The 17,820-nt window shown below is 36.6% G+C and overlaps 2 protein-coding genes across 2 annotated transcripts in view; one reads left to right on the top strand and one right to left on the bottom strand.

Moving 5' to 3' along the window:
• Nucleotides 1-17,820, top strand: part of CFAP70 (cilia and flagella associated protein 70) — a 123,922-nt gene that overhangs the window by 83,884 nt on the left and 22,218 nt on the right. The window contains exons 21-25 of the mRNA XM_046027864.1: nt 11,536-11,694; nt 12,247-12,368; nt 13,830-13,982; nt 14,499-14,660; nt 16,883-16,972. Coding sequence (XP_045883820.1) covers nt 11,536-11,694; nt 12,247-12,368; nt 13,830-13,982; nt 14,499-14,660; nt 16,883-16,972 — 686 coding nt within the window. The remainder of the gene's footprint in view (nt 1-11,535; nt 11,695-12,246; nt 12,369-13,829; nt 13,983-14,498; nt 14,661-16,882; nt 16,973-17,820) is intronic.
• Nucleotides 2,713-3,327, bottom strand: LOC123955632 (60S ribosomal protein L32-like). Its single transcript, XM_046027865.1, has 2 exons — nt 3,269-3,327; nt 2,713-3,073 (listed from the first exon to the last, which is right to left on the bottom strand). The coding sequence occupies exons 1-2, from the start codon at nt 3,325-3,327 to the stop codon at nt 2,713-2,715; spliced, it is 420 nt and encodes a 139-aa protein (XP_045883821.1).

Genomic DNA, 17,820 nt, shown 5'->3' with positions numbered 1-17,820 from the left:
ATTGGTTATTACTGGCATTTTTAAATGTATGCTATTGATTTTGATATTTTAGACTTTAGTGTATACTATTGTTTTTTAGGTTGAATTTATATATGACTACCACTTCTATCGATTCTAATAGATTATGTATTCTATTTTTTTCCCTAGAATATGATTATCATATCATCTGGCAACAACAATAATGATAGGGTTACCTTTTCTCTCCCAATCCTCATACTACTCATGTCTTCTATCTCCAATAATATGTTATATATTAATTGTGGTGGTCAACCTTATCTTCTTTCCTATCTTAATGGGACTGAATTTAAAATTTGTCAGTTAAATATAAAATATGCTGTAAACTTTTTCTAGAAAACTTTTATAGAATTAAGGAAGATCCCTTCTAATCCTAGTTTTCAATGAACTTTTTCTTCATTCATAGGTGTTGGACTTTATAAAATTCTTTTTCTGCATCAGTTGAAAAAAAATGATTTTGAACTACATTGATAGATATGTTTTATATTGAACAATCCTTGCATTCAATGGATAAATCCTACTTGATTATAATGCATTATTTTTTAATATACCTTTGGATTTGAATAGCCAATACTTTATTTTAGATCTTGGCATCTATGTTAATAAATAAAATAGCCTATAATGTTCTTTTGTCACCTGTTTTATAATCAAGATTATTAGGAAACTTTTGTTCCTTTGTTATTCTTTATCAACTTATATATGATAGGAATTGTTTTTGGTTTGAAACATTGACACAATTCAACCAATAAAACAACCAGGACGTGAGTTTTGTAGCAGGAAAAGGTGTCTGACTACCATTTCATTTTCTTAATATTTATGTTCTTTATTTCTTATTTTGTTATTCATGACATTTTATGCTTTTTAGGAATTCATCAATTTCATCTAGGTTTTTTAATTTAAAAAATTTTGTATTAATCAGTTGCTTTTAATAGACTTCATTTTTTAGAAGAGTTTTATGTTCACAGCAATGTTGAAAGGAAGGTTTGGAGATTTTTCATATACCTCTGCTCCTACACATGTGTAGTATCTCCTATTATTAACATTCCTGATGACATATGATGAGAAGTATCTTACCATATGCTTATGTGCCATTTATATATCTTCTTTGATGGGTATATATTAAGGTCTTTGGCCATTTTTTAATCAGGTGTTTATTTTCTTATTATTGAGTTTTAAGAGTTTTTTTTTAAATATAATTTTCTTTTTCTTTTTTTTTTTTTTTTTTAGATTTTATTTATTTAATTGTCAGAGAGAGAGAGAGAGCACAAGCAGGGGAAGTGGCGGGCAGAGCAGTCAGAGGTAGAAGCAGGCTCCCCGCCAAACAAGGAGCCCGATGCAGGACTCGATCCCAGGATCCTGGGATCATAACCTGAGCTGAAGGCAGCTGCTTAACTGACTGATCCACCCAGGCGTCCCTTAAGAATTTTTAATATATTTTTAACTGAGATATAATTGACATATTATTTAGTTTCAGGTGTACAACATAATGATTCAACATTTATACATATTGCAAAATGATCACCACAATAAGACTACTTAGCATTCGTCACTACACAGTTACAATTTTTTGCTTTTGATGAGAACTTTTAAGATAGCTCTTTTGGCAATTTTCAAATATACAGTAGAGTATTATTAATTATAGTCACCATGTTGTATATTACCTGACTTATTTATTTATTTTTAGATTTTATTTATTTATTTGACAGATAGAGATCACAAGTAGGGAGAGAGGCAGGCAGAGAGAGAGAGAGGAGGAAGCAGGTTCCCTGCCAAGCAGAGTGCCCGATGCGGGGCTCGATCCCAGGACCCTGGGATCATGACCTGAGTGAAAGGCAGAGGCTTTAACCCACTGAGCCACCCAGGCGCCCCTGACTTATTTATTTTTTAACTGGAAGTTTGTACCTTTTGACTACCTTCACTCATTTCACCTACTCCTATTCCCTGCCTCTGGCAACCATGAATCTGTTCTTTGTATCTATGATTTCAAGGCTATTTTTTCTATTTTTGTTTATTTTATATTTCACATATAAGTGAGATCATATGGTGTTTATCTTTGTCTGACTTATTTCACTTAGCATAGTGTCCTCGTGGTCCATTCATGTTGTTACAAATGGCAATATTTCATTCTTTTTATGGCTAAATAATATTCCATTGTGTATATGTACACATTTTCTTTATCCATTCTTCTATTGATGGATAATTAGTTGGCTTTCATGTCTTGGCTGCTGTAAATAATGCTGCAATGAACATAGGAGGGTGCATATATCTTTTCAAGTTAGTGTTTTCATTTCCTTTGGATAAATACCCAGAAGTGGAATTGCTGCATCCTATGGGTATTTCTAGTTTTAATTTTTTGAGGAAACTCCATACTGTTTTCCATAGTGGCTGCATCAACTTACATTCCCAACCACAGTGCACAAGGGTTCTCTTTCTCCATATCCTCACCAACACTTGTTATTTCTTGTCTTTTTGATGATAAGCATTCTAGCAGGTGTTAGGTAATATCTCATTGTGGTTGTGATAAGCATTTCCCTGATGATTCATGATGTTGAGCATCTTTTCATGTGTCTGTTGACCATTTGTATGTCTTCTTTGGAGAAATGTCTATTCAGATCCTCTGCTCATTTTTATTTATTTTATTTTTATTTTTTTGTAGTTTTATGGTTTTACACAGATATGATGTGCACAACAAGCTATCTATTCATTTTCTTTGCTGTGCAGCCTGGGGTTGGAATTGGTGACTCTGATTGCCAGCTGGTCTGCTCTTTCTGCAATTGCTTTGTGGTTCTTGGAGGAGACATTGTGAACAGTCTCTGCACAGTAAGATTTGTTGCATATCAGAAGCACTTCAAGCTCCTTGACATTGTGGATTAGGATCTCCTGGAAGCCACTGGGCAACATGTGCTTTGTTTTCCTGTTGCTCCCATAACCAATGTTGGGCATCAAGATCTGGCCCTTGACTCTTCTATGTACCCTATTGTCAATGCCTCTGGGTTTCTGCCAGTTGTGCTTAATTTTGACATATCGATCTGACTGGTGCCAGATGAACTTCTTGGTCCTTTTTTTTTTTTTAAGATTTTATTTATTTATTTGACAGATAGAGATCACAAGTAGGCAGAGAGGCGAGCAGAGAGAGAGGGGGAAGCAGGCTCCCTGCCGAGCAGCGAGCCCGATGTGGGGCTTGATCCCAGAACCCTGGGATCACGACTGGAGCCAGAGGCAGAGGCTTTAACCCCCTGAGCCACCCAGGTGCCCCCTCTTGGTCCTCTTTTTAATGATCTTGGACTTCACCAAAGGTCTGAGGATAGCCATGATGCCCAGTAACAGATGGCCACCACCTCCGCAGACAGTGCCTAGGAAGAGAGGGTGAGAGGTCCTCTGCTCATTTTTCCTCCCTCTTAAAATATTTATTTATTTACTTACTTACTTATTTATTTTTATTGTGTTATGTTAGTCACCATACAGTACATCATTAGTTCTTTTTTTTTTTAAACATATAATGTATTATTGCTTCAGGGGTACAGGTCTGTGAATCATCAGTCTTACACAATTCACAGCACTCACCATAGCACATGCCTCCCCAATGTCCATAACCCACCCACCCTATCTCTCCCCACCCCACCCCCCAGCAACCCTCAGTTTGTTTCCTAAGATAAGAGTCTCTTATGGTTTATCTCCCTCCCTGGTCCCATCTTGTTCGTTTTTTTCCCCCTCGGTTCCCCCCAGGACTCTCTGCTCTGCCTCTCAAATTCCTCATATCAGAGAGAGCATATGATAATTGTGTTTCTCTGACTGACTTATTTTGCTTAGCATAATACTCTTTAGTTCCATCTATGTCATTGCAAATGGCAAGATTTTGGGGGTTTTGATGGCTGCATAGTATTCCATGGTATATATATACCACATCTTCTTTTTTTTTTTTCCATTTTATTTATTTTTGTATATACCACATCTTCTTTATCCATTCATCTGTTGATGGACATCTAGGTTCTTTCCATAGTTTGGCTATTGTGGACATGGCTCCTTTAAACATTTGGGTGCATGTGCCCCTTCGGATCACTACAGTGCAATTGCTAGGTCATAGGGTAGCTCTATTTTCAACTTTCTGAGGAACCTCTGTACTGTTTTCTAGAGTGGCTGCACCAGCTTGCATTCCCACCAACAGTGTAGGAAGGTTCCCCTTTCTCTGCCTCCTCACCAACATCTGTCATTTCCTGACTTGTTAATTTTAGCCATTCTGACTGGTGTAAGGTGGAACAAATCAACAAACCTAGAAGTTGGTTCTTTGAAAGAATTAATAAGATTGATAAACCCTTGGCCAGACTTATCAAAAAAGAAAAGAGAAAGGACCCAAATTAATAAAATCATGAATGAAAGAGGAGCGATCACAACCAACACCAAAGAAATACAAACAATTATGAGAACATATTATGAGCAAATATACACCAGAAAATTTGGCAATCTGGAAGAAATGGATGCATTTCTAGGGACATATAAACTACCACAACTGAACCAGGAAGAGATAGAAAACCTGAACAGATCCATAACCAGTAAGGAGATTAAAGCAGTCATCAAAAATTTCCCAACAAACAAGAGCCCAGGGCCAGGTGGATTCCCAGGGGAATTCTACCAAACATTTTAATACCTATTCTCTGAAACTGTTCCAAAAAATAGAAATGGAAGGAAAACTTCCAAACTCATTTTATGAGGCCAGCATTACCTTGATCCCAAAACCAAACAAAGACCCCATCAAAAAGGAGAATTACAGACCAATATCCTTGATGACTATGGATGCAAAAATTCTCACCCAAATACTAGCCAATAGGATCCAACAATACACTAAAAGGATTATTCACCACAACCATGTGGGATTTATTCCTGGGCTGCAAGTTTGGTTCAACATCTGCAAATCAATGTGACTCAATATATTAATAAAAGAAAGAACAAGATCCATATGATATTCTTAATAGATGCTGAAAAAGCATTTGACAAAGTATAGCATCCTTTATTGATTAAAACTCTTCACAGTGTAGGGATAGAGGGTACATACCTCAATATCATAAAAGCCATCTACGAAAAACCCACAGCCAATATCATTCTCAATGGGCAAAAACTGAGACCTTTTCCTCTAAAGTCAGGAACACGGCAGGGATGTCCATTATCACCATTGCTATTTAGCATAGTACTAGAAGTCCTAGCCTTGGCAACTGGACAACAAAAAGAAATAAAAGGCATCCAAATCTGCAAAGAAGAAGTCAAACTTTCACAGTTTACAGATGATATGATACTTTATGTCAGAAATGCAAAAGACTGCACTCTGAAACTGCTAGAACTTATACAGCAGTTCAGTAAAGTGTCAGTATATAAAATCAATGCACAGAAATCAGTCACATTTCTATACACCAACAACAAGACAGAAGAAAGAGAAATTAAGGAGTCGATCCCATTTATAATTGCACCCAAAACCATAAGATACCTAGGAATAAACCTAACCAAAGAGACAAAGAATCTGTACTCAGGAAACTATAAAGTGCTCATGAAAGAAATTGAGGAAGACACAAAGAAATGGAAAACATTCCACGCTCATGGATTGGAAGAACAAATATTGTTGAAATGTCTATGCTACCTAAAGCAATCTACACACTCAATGCAATCCCTATCAAAATACCATCCATTTTTTTTTCAAAGAAATGGAACAAATAATCCTAAAATTTATATGGAACCAGAAAAGACCCTGAATAGCCAGAGAATGTTGAAAAAGAAAACCAAAGTTGGCAGCATCACAATTCCAGACTTCAAGCTGTAATCAGCAAAACACTATGGTACTGGCACAAAAATAGACACATAGATCAGCAGAACAGAATAGAGAGCCCAGAAATGGACCCTCACCTCTATGGTCAACTAATCTTGGACAAAGTAGGAAAGACTGTCCAATGGAAAAAAGACAGTCTCCTCAACAAATGGTATTGAAAAATTGGACTGCCACATGCACAAGAATGAAAATGGACCATTTCCTTACACCACACACAAAATAGACTCAAAATGGATGGAAGACCTCAATATGAGACAGGAATTGATCAAAATCCTTGAAGAGAACACAGGCAGCAACCTCTTTGACCTTAGTCGCAGCAACTTCTTCCTAGATACATCGCCAAAGGCAAGGGAAACAAGGCAAAAATGAACTATTGGGACTTCATCAAGATCAAAAGCTTTTGCACAACAAAGGAAACAGTCAACAAAACCAAAAGATCACCAACAGAATGGGAGAAGATATTTGAAAATGGTATATCAGATAAAGGGCTAGTATCCAAAATCTATAAAGAATTTATCAAATTCAACACCCAAAGAACAAATAATCCAATCAAGAAATGGGCAGAAGACATGAACAGACATTTCTGCAAAGAAGACATCCAGATGGCCAACAGACACATGAAAAGGTGCTCAAGGGGCGCCTGGGTGGCTCAGTGGATGAAAAGGTGCTCAAAATGGCCTCTGCTCATTTAAAAAATCAGATTGTTTTTTTTTGATGCTGAGTTGTAGGAGTTCTTTATATATTTTTAATATTAACCCTTTATCATATATATGATTTGCAAATATTTTCTCCCATTCAGTAGGTTGCCTTTTCATTTTTTTGTAGGTTTCCTCTGCTGTGCAGAAACTTTTTAGTTTTGTATAGCCCCTCTTGTTGATTTTTGCTTTTATTGACTAACAATGTGCATCTTGATTATGGTAGTGTTTAAAAGAATCTATAAAGGGGATAAAATTGCTTAGGACTACACACACACATATATACACAAATGCATATGAGAACTGGCAAAACCAGAATGAGGTCTTTAGTGCATTTAAGTATTGTACCAATATCGGTTTCCTGGTTTTTGTATTACACCATACTATAGTGGTGTAAGATGTCACCTTTGAAAGGTACTATATAATACCATTGACAGTATTATATAATAGGTAAAGAGTACCTATTACTATATGTAATAGGACTATATGTTTTACATTTGCAACTTCCTGCGCATCTATAATTATTTCAAAATGAAAAGTTTAAAAAATCCTTACAAGTAGCAATTGAGAGCACTTAAGTGGAGTCTCAAAATATAAAGCTCCATGTAAACTGAAGACAAAAACACAACCTTAAAAAGGTAATATTCCAAACTTATCACTTCTTTATTACTTTACTACATTTTATTATAATCTGTGCTATTGAAGTTATTTATTTATAATTGTATTCTTAAGTAGAAATGCTATGTAATGGTATTCTCTTGTGCATCCCTTCCTAATTCTGCATGCAGTGATGTAACATTGGTTGCTTGAAATCAGCAATAATAGGAGAATTTATATCATGGAAATCAGCAAACACTATAAACCAGCCTTCAACATATCCAAAAGCCAATTGTTGAACATTTACCAGCTTATCATTCAATATATAGGAAAACTTTAAGTACTTGTAAATTAAACAATATGCTTCTAAATAACCCATAATCAAAGAAGTCACAAAATAATTTGAACTGAGTGATAATGCAACAAATCAAAATTTGTAAGATGAACTAAATTAGTTCCCAGAAGGAAATTTGTAGCTTTGAATGCCTCTATTAAAAAAAATAAGAAAGGTCTAAAATCAGTTATCTAAGAGTCTACCTTAAGAAGCTAGAAAATAAATTAAATTAGACCCAAAGTAAGTGAAAGGAAAAAAAATAATAAAGATCAGAGTAGAAATCAATGAAATAGAAAGTAGACAAGAATAGAGAAAAATAATGAGACCAATAGCTGATTCCTTGAAAAGATCAATTAAATAAATAAATCTAATTAGGGGAAAGAAGAGAGAAGATACATAGTACCAATATCAGAAATGAAAGAGGGAACACCTCTGCAAATCTTATAGATATTAGAAAGATAATAAGGAAGATTATTAATAACTTAATGCCAACAGGTGTGAATGTAATGTAATGTAATGTGAATTTCTTGACAGACAGACATACAAAGTATGTCAGGAAGAAAGAGAAAATCTGTATAGACCTACTCTCCTAAGGAAGTTAAATATGTAATTAAAAAAGAAAAGACAAAACTCGAGGCTTAAACCATTCCTCCCACATAGACTCAGAAAATACAAGACAGAATATTTCCCACAGTTTGATCACAGTTATCACTGTGATATTCAAAACCAGACAAACCCATCCCAGGAGAGTACACACCAATAAGCCTCATGAACCTAGACACAAAAATTCTTAACAAATATTGTTCCATAAAATTTAGCAATAAATATAAAAGATAAATATCCAATTGAAGTAACTTTGTAAGCTTGGTCTTACATTTTTAAATCAATGCAATTTACCACTAGAATAGCTAAATTGTTTTAAAAATTGATAACACTAGTTTATGACAAGGATGTAGAGTAGCTGCAATTCTCAAACATTTGTGGTGGGAGTGCCAAATGGTAACAGTCACTTGGAAATACTGGCAGTTTAAAACTAGTTAAACACACATGTGCCAGCAATTTTACTCCTAGCTATTTACCCAAGAGAAATGGAAACATTGCAAAGATTTGTACACAAATATTCATAACAGATTTATTTATAGAAGGCAAAAACTAGAAACAATCCAACTGCCTATCAATAGGTGAAGGGATAATAAATTTTCTCTTATCTACACAATCAAAAACCATTTAACAATAAAAAAGAAACAAATTACTGATACATACAACATGGATGAATCTCAGAAACATCATGCTAAGTGAATAAGCCAGATGCAAAAGAATACATGTTATATGATTCCAAGTAAATGAAATTCTAGAGAATTCTAGAGAATACATATTGACAGAAAGCAAGTTAATGGTTGCCTTGGGCTGGGAGTTGAGGATTAACCTCAAAGTATTTGGGGTTTTGGGGGTATTAGAAATCTTTTGTATCTTAATTGAGCTTTTTGGGATATTAGAAATATTTTGTATCTTAATTGTGATAGTGATTACATAAATGTGTACATTTGTTAAAATTCACTGGGGGCGCCTGGGTGGCTCAGTGGGTTAAAGCCTCTGCCTTGGGCTCGGGTCATGATCCCAGGGTCCTGGGATCGAGCCCCACATCGGGCTCTCTGCTCTGCGGGGAGCCTGCTTCCTCCTCTCTCTCTGCCTGCCTCTCTGCCTGCTTGTGATCTCTGTCTGTCAAATAAATAAATAAATCTTTAAAAAAAAATTCACTGAAGTATATACTTAAAAGGGAATACTTTATTATAGGTAAATTATACCTTAGAAAAGTTGAATATTAATATTTTTCACTAAGATCAACACCTACTTCTCAATCATCAGTCTGAAGTATTTTTTTTTTAAGATTTTATTTATTCATTTGACAGAGAGAGAGATCACAAGTAGGCAGAGGCAGGTAGAGAGAGAGGAGGAAGCAGGCTCCCCTCCCAGCAGAAAGCCTGATGCGGGGCTAGATCCCAGGACCCCAAGATCGTGGCCTGAGCCGAAGGCAGAGGCTTAACCCCCTGAGCCACCCAGGTGCCCCCACCCAGGTGCCACTCTCTCCTTCCTGAAATACATGTGGCATTGCATCCTACATCTCCCAACAGTTTGGGTTTCCTTTGTTAGCTTCTCTTTCTTGTTAAACTCATTAGAGGTAATCATCTCCCAATAATACAGTCTTACTTTCTAAGAGCCAACCTGCACTCAGTTTCCATTTTACTACTGATAACTCTCAAATTTCTATATTTAGCCCTGACATCCCTCCAGAACCCAGGAGCTGGATTTTTCTACTAGTAAAGTCAACTGCTCATCTCCCAAATTGACTCTACATTACTATATTAAGCACCCAGGTCTATGATCTCAGTCATTTCTGCTTCCTCTTCCTTTCTAGATTGAACTTCCCCCATCCCTATAACAGGTTAATTCTCAGGACTATCTGGTTCTCTTTCAAAATGCTCCTTGCATCTTCCCTTTACAACTTCCACTACTTTTCATTACCAAATATCCAGATTGTTGTAACAGCCTTTCTACAAACCTCATTGTCTCCATTCTGTATTTTTTATTCCTTGCTTCATAGCACTGCTAGAGTAATTTTCATAAAATACCACTTTCATTTTCAGATTTTTCTGTTCAAACCTCTTTATTGTTTTCTCCTTTTGTTTACAGAAGAAAAATCCTAACATTAAAATGCCAGTACAGGGGCGCCTGTGTGGCTCAGTGGTTAAGCATTGGCTTTCAGCTCAGGTCATGATCCCAGGGTTCTGGGATTGAGCCCCACATCAGGCTCTCTGCTCAGCAGGAAGCATTATTTCCTCCCCAAACCCCGCTTGTGTTCCCTCTCACTGTGTCTCTCTCTGTCCAATAAATAAATAAAATCTTTTTAAAACATGTCAGTACAGTCTAGCTCCAACCTTTCTCTTAATCTTCTCTATATTATTCTCAATACCCATTAAAATAATTAGCTCACTACTTTTGTGCTTTTGCCAATAGCATGCTCGCAACCTTAAATGCCTCTCCCCCTTTACCTATCCAACTTCTGGCCATTTTTCAAAGCCATATCTTTTGCTCTAGCTGAGGGTGACCTCTTCTGACTGCGAACCAACTGGCCACTGTTCATTTCCTCCCTGACGTTGCTTTTTATTTTATTTTATTTTTTTCAAATATTTTATTTATCTGACAGAGAGAAATCACAGCTAGGCAGAGAGGCAGGCAGAGAGAGAGGAGGAAGCAGGCTCCCCGCGGAGCAGAGAGCCCGATGTGGGGCTCGATCCCAGGACCCTGGGATCATGACCTGAGCCGAAGGCAGAGGCTTTAACCCACTGAGCCACCCAGGCGTCCCGCTTTTTATTTTTATTCATCAAACATTTATTTATTTGAGAGGCAGCAAGACAGGTTCAAAAGCTTCAGCAAGTTATTTAACTTCTCTGTGATTCACCTTGTTTAAAGGAGCATAGTAAATGTTGTGAAAAATAAAGATTATACATTAAGGTTTTTAGCACAATCTTTAATACAATTCCTGGCATATAGCCATGTTCAAATAAACTTATAATGATGATAATGGTGTTTTTGAATACTAAGATGAAAAGAATTCCTGTTCTTCAAGAGTTTTAATTTAATCTAAAAATATATTAACCTCATTTAGATTCCTCTTCTGGGTTTAGCAAATAACTTTTATAATAGGTATTTGTTTAACATCATCATAACTTAGGTTAGCAGCAGGGTTGGACTAGGGATTATAGTTATAGAAGCTGAGCTGTCAATTTAGCCTGTACTCTTTATTCAGAAATATGAAAAGTCTGGGACACCTGGCTGGCTCAGTCAGTGGAGCATGTGACTCTTGGTCTCAGGGTTGTAAGTTTGAGCCTCATATTGGGTGTAGAGATTTCTTTAAAATAAAATCTTTAAAAATTATATAAAATGTCTACAAAACAAGTCTGTCCATGAAGTATTTAGGAAATATGTTTCTTATGCTTTGAAAATAATTATATTTTTCCTCTTTTAATATCCAATGGAAGAAGGGTTTTTTTTTTTTCCTCATTAAAATTTGATCTATTTAGGACCAGGAGCTCCAGCATCCATTCTAGATGACTTTCTTGAAGAGTCCTCCAAACTGCTTTCTGACTCACAAGAACACATTTTACCCACACAATCTCAGGATCCAACTGTTAGCCAAAAACCATCCAATATACTTCTCAAGGAGATACCAGTGAAAAAAGGTACTTAGGAATAAAGATTTCCACTTGAAATAAGGGCATAAACTAACTAGAAAAGATGAAAACTCTTATGATTACCAAAATGGTAATCTTGTTTGAATTTGATTAGTTTGTCATATTGCCTATGTTCCTTCATATGAGGCTAGACTTTGATAATCCGAACTCAGTAGTGCAACCCTTTCAATAGGCAAGAATTTATATTTAGCTCAGAGAAGTGACTAACTATAGACTTCAGATTTTTTAACAGTGATTCTTCATTTTTAGAATATCAATAGGTTGTGTTTCACATTCAGGAAGATATGAATACTTTTAGAATGCATTTCATTTGGTTGTAACTTGCATTTGAAACACCAGTAGACTAACCTTGAGAACTTTTGAGATCTTTGGGAACCGTTACTATAAAGGAATTTGTTGCTTTTCAGATTATAACCTCTCTCATAGATTAGATTAGAATACTCTCGTTGCTCATTAGTAGTAATGTAGCTCACTGTCTGAGCTTCTGACATTTTTTTCCTTTACATCTAGTCATCTATTCTTTTAATTTAATATTTTCAGAAACCTCAAAATGTCAAGATTCATCAACCTTTTTGCATCCTAGCCCTCATGGTGTTTCCCAAACTCCTGCCACCATCTTCATGGAGACCATACGTTTCTTGATGAAAGTCAATGCTGTCCAGGTCAGAATATTTGGAAAAGGGCATGTAGATGGAAAGTTTTTAGTGAACTACTTATTCAACCCATAGTGGTATCTTTCCAAGCTTTAATATGCATGATGCAGAAATCAAACATGCTTTTGAGAACACACTCTAGGCCTAATGGTGTGAACATCCAAATATGAACCACTCTCTACAGAGAACATCAGAACAGCTCACTGCAAATCTGTTCCCTCAGAATACCAGTGGAGCAAAATTGGACTCTAAAGGCTTATGTAACCTGATATCAATTTATTGTCAGAACTCATATTATGTGAGTGTCCGGGGTTCACAGGAACATAATCATATCTTTCTTCCTTTCTAGGTAGTAAATGTGGGGGAATAAAAATACTAAGTTTTTTGAATTTGTATAACTGGGCTGGATATGTGACTAGCTTCAGATTTGACTTACGCATACAGTCACAGATAGAACTACTCGAGAAGAAGAAGAGCATCCTGTGAGGTCTACCTACCACATGGGAAACAAGAAATATTTCCATGAAGCAAGTAGTAGGAAAGAGAGCAAGATCCAGGAACCAGGAGAGTTGGCCCTGATCCTGCAGAGTATATGTTCCATTTGAGGGTGGCAAGCTCAAGAAAGGGCAAGAATTATGACCTGACTAGGAGTGGGCCACATTAAACAGGAACTTTTAACACATTAATCTTTCCCAGTAGAGAAACATTTCTGTTTCCCAGATTAAATCTGTTTCCCAGATTAAATAAGTCCCTATCCCCACCACCCCATGCAAAGAGCCAGAAATGTAGGTAGAGGGAACAGCTCCAAAACCTCCTCCCACTATTTTTCTAAGAAGGTGTAAGTGTTAACGGGAGTTTCTATAGGATAGGCTAAGATGGGAATGGAGGGAGAAGAAAAGTAGAGCTTCTCCCTCTGCTTAGTAAGTACATCTGACTTTGTTAAATTTTCAAACCTTATATAGTATTAAAAATAAAGAATAGCCCGAAGTATAAAACTGGCAAACATAGATGAGAGAGTTTGTCAGAAACAAACATTTATGTTTCTAAGATCCTGAGCCTAGAATTTTAGAAAAGGGGGTTTTGCCTCACTAAGTTTCCTCAATAATTGTAGCTGCCTGAATATGTTAACTCATGTGTCAGTGGAGTGGTTGATGAAGAGCTTTTGTTTGCTGCATAACATACATGCAAAAATTCATCTAGTTTTCTGACCAGCAAGACCAGAATTGTTCAGTACTGCAGATTTTTAATTTGGAAATGTCTGTATTTGGTGACTAGGTGAATAGTGGGTAATGGAACCATGATGTGCTGAATCTTTATAATTCACCTCTAACCTTTTGAAGTTGGTAATCATTTCATTCTATAATATGTTTCTTATTCATTATTATCGAGCATAATATTCAGCTGCAAGAGCTATGGAACTGACACAATGCAGCTATTATACACTCCTTATAATCCAGTTTTTCCTCATAGTATGTGCACAGAGTGCTTGCACATGAGCTGTTATGCCCTCAAGGAGGCCCCAGCTGTGAGTATTACTTGGTGCTGGCCCAGACACATCTTCTCAAGAAGGACTTTGCCAAGGCAGAGGAATGCCTTCAACACGCAGCCCAGATGGACTACCTGGTAATAACTTTTTTCTAGAACCTCTTGAGTATAGTTTGGGGGAGGGGCAAGCAGGCTTTCTTAAAGGTGATGATGCCATATCACAGGTAGATTTCTAGTTACTAGAGGTGGAGGTCTTCAACTTCCAGTAAACTCATCTATTTCCTTCCATTTGTTTTTCTCAAGCAGTTATGAGTTTTGCAAAGGGCAGAGAAAAGGATAAGGATAGTTCTTTGGCTGATAATTGATCTATTTCATATTTTCTGCATTTCTTCTTTTTTTCTCACTGTGAACATTCTCTTGGTTATGTTTGAATGTTTTTCTTAATATTTACCCCAAAGGCAAAATAGTTTTGAAAAATGCAAGAAAGAAATGAGGGAGCAGACCTAGAAAAATACCTCCCAATGCAACTGAATGGCCCTTTTTCTAACTGAGTGCTATTAGAAAAAGAAGAGGACTAAGTCTAATTTTAAATGTTAAACAAAGATCATTAATGGACTTTTAAATAATACTACTACTTGTTCTTTACCTTTTCAGAACCCTAATGTCTGGGGCGTGAAGGGCCATCTCTATTTTCTAAGTGGAAATCATGCTGAGGCCAAGGCATGCTATGAGCGAACCATTAGTTTTGTAGTGGATGCTTCTGAGATGCACTTCATCTTCCTGCGACTGGGACACATCTATCTAGAAGAGAAAGAGGTGAGGGACAGAGGATGGAGAGTAACCGTGTAAAATAATCAGGTCATGGTCGGGGACCTGAATTCAGTTCAAACATTAACATCCATCTGTGTGGACCCAACACAGTAATATGATATTGATACTTTTATATCCAAAGATAAAGTGATTTGACCAACATTAGATAAACTAGTAATTAATAGAAGTAGGATTCAAATCCAGGCGGTCTAATATTGGAGTCTGTGGTTTTAACCATTATGATACTAAAAAGTTATGTAGAACTCAATAAATGTTATCATAGTTAATATTTAAGGTAACTTTCTTTTATTAGCAGTAGTAGAAACATTCTTAGCTTGACTTAACTAATGGAAAATGTCAAAAGAACTTCTTCAAACTTCTTCCTCAACATAAAGCGTTATATTTAATTCAGCTGAGGCTAACTCCATCCACAGGGAACTCTAACCTGACTCCTTTGTAATTACTCTCCATATTTTAGGAATCACCCCAAGATCTTCTAAAAGAAACTTTGGGGGCACCTGGGTGGCTCACTGGGTTAAGCCTCTGCCTTCGGCTCAGGTCATGATCTCAGGGCCCTGGGATTGAGCCCCATATTGGGAATCTCTACTCAGCAGGGAGCCTGCTTCCCTCTCCCCCTACCCCCAACTCTGCCTGCCTCTCTGCCTACTTGTGATATCTCTCTCTGTCAAATGAATTTAAAAAATCTTAAAGGAAAAAAGAAACTTTCTGTTATGGAAAATTTCAAATACATACAAAGTATGGGGTACCTTGGTGGCTCAGTCAGTTAAGCACCCAGCTCTCCATCTCAGCTCAAGTCTTGATCTCAAGGTTGTGAGTTCATCCCCTGCACTGGGCTCCTTGCTGGGTGTGGAGCCTACTTAAAAAACAAACAAAAAACACAAATAAATACTAAGTAGACAGAATAGTAGAAATGAACTAATGTGGACCCACCATCTCATATCAACAATTATCAACACTCTGCCTTTTGACTTTAGGGTTTTGTTTTGACTTCATTCTATTTCCACCCCTAGAACACCCAATTATCTTTCTATTTAAAATAAAGGGATGGGATGCCTGGGTGGCTCAGTGAGTTAAGTGTCTGCCTTCAGCTCAGGTCCTGATCCCAGGGTCCCAGGATCAAATCCTCCATTGGACTCCCTGCTCAGCATGGAGTCTGCTTCTCCCTTTGGTTCCCCACTGTTTGTGCCTTCTCTTTCTCTGGCAAATAAATAAATAAAATCTTTAAAAAATAAAGCAACAGCAGCAATGAGAAATTGTGATGCCTTATAATTTAAGTATGAAGGCCCCCCCTTAGGCTTAAGAAAGAAAAATCATTATCCCACGACAGTGAAGTAAATAAGAAGTTTTCTTTCTGACATCATTGCAAGCTACATCTGAACCCAGCTTCTGACTTAAATAGTCACTAGGCAAGCAATTTCACTGGGCAAGCAATTCTTAGGCTATTTGCTGAGGCTTACCCATAGTTACGTCTCTCATATTGGAGATGTGAGATAAGAAGAGGTATAATTCTTTTGGAAGTTTGTTTCTTGAGTTTTTCTGAATGTTTCCTGTATTACTCAGCACTAAAAAGAAATAAACTAGCAAACCATGAGGAAACATAAAAGCAGCTAAAATACATATTGCTAAATCAAAGTAGCCAATCTGAGAAGGCTACCTACTGTGTGATTCCAATTGTATGGCATTCTGGAAAAGGCATAACTATAGAAACAGTAAAGAGATCAGTGGTTTTGAGGGGTGGGGGAAGGGAAGTGATGAATAGATGGAGGACAGAGGATTTTTAGGGCCATGAAAATACTCTAATAATGGATGCATGTCATTATACATTTGTCCAAACCTATGGAATGTATAATACTAAACATGAACGTTGACTTTAGGTAATGATGATGTATCAATGTAGTTTCATCAGTTGTAACAAAGGTACTACCCTGTTGGAGGATGTTGATAATGGGAGAGGCTATCATGTGTGGCAGCAGAGAGTATATGAGAAATTGCTATACTTTCCTCTCAGTTTTGCTGTGAACCTAAAGCTGCTCTTAAAAAAACTTGTATCTTAAAAAAAAACAAACAAACAACAATTTAAGGACTCATTTAAGGACTTATCTAAGATTGGTCTTGAGTAAAACTACAGAAGTCTCATGACTATCCTAGCAATATAGCGTTTGAAACTTCCAGAAGAACAATAGCTTAGTCGTGCTTTCTTTCTACAGTATGAAAAGGCAAAGAAAACCTACATGCAAGCCTGTAAGAGATCACCTTCATGTCTTACCTGGCTAGGACTGGGAATAGCCTGTTATCGGGTAAGAGGATAAAGGCTTGAGATTAGGCCTGTGAATATAGCTGACCTTGATTCCTTGGGCTTCTAAGCATCCTGGTAGTTTGTAATGATGGTGAAAAAAGTTACTTTTCAAAGGTGTTCAGTAAACGAAATAGTCAATCCATACTGTAAAAATACAAGTCTTCAAAATCCCATAAAAATCTGAACCAGGAAGCTATATAATAAAAAACTTCATGTTACTTGGTACAGAAGCTCATAATTTCATGATGTTATCTGTAAGGAAAAAAAAGATATGATAAATGAAGAATTTACTCGATTAAAGAAATTTATTGATGCTTATTAAGCTCTGTGGCCCTTCTGTTTCCAGGAGGAGCTGCTGTAGCTTCTGGGAGATCTTTTGCTGAGTTAAGTGAGTTAACTGTCTTGAATGCATTTCCCCCAGGCTTCTTCATGTATATATGAAAGCAATTTTAATGTACAAAACTTTTAACATTTGAATGCATTTCCTGCAGTCTTCTTCATGCATATATGAAAGCAATTTTAATATATAAAACTGTAAATAATATATTTACTGCTTTTTAATATTTTTTTCTACTTAAGCAGTATAGCACTGATATCTTTTTGCATCACCAAATAGTCTAAAACATGATTTCTGATGCCTTCATTGTGTTGCCTGGTTTGGATGTGTAAGTGAATTGACCATGTAATATTTCATACTAACGAGGACACTTCAGAGGATGGAAAGGGTGCTATCAATAATTACACTGGGACACAGGGACTGTCCCAGGTCAACTGGGACATATGATCATTTTTACAAAGGCTGTGTACTCCCCTGTTCTACCTTCCCAGAAAGAATATAAAACATAGCTG

The sequence above is a fragment of the Meles meles genome, chromosome 13 (genome assembly GCF_922984935.1).
Source record: "Meles meles chromosome 13, mMelMel3.1 paternal haplotype, whole genome shotgun sequence".
Classification (NCBI taxonomy): Eukaryota; Metazoa; Chordata; class Mammalia; order Carnivora; family Mustelidae; genus Meles; species Meles meles.
Note: the sequence above shows the minus strand (reverse complement) of the source record. Positions and strands in the feature narration are given on the sequence as shown.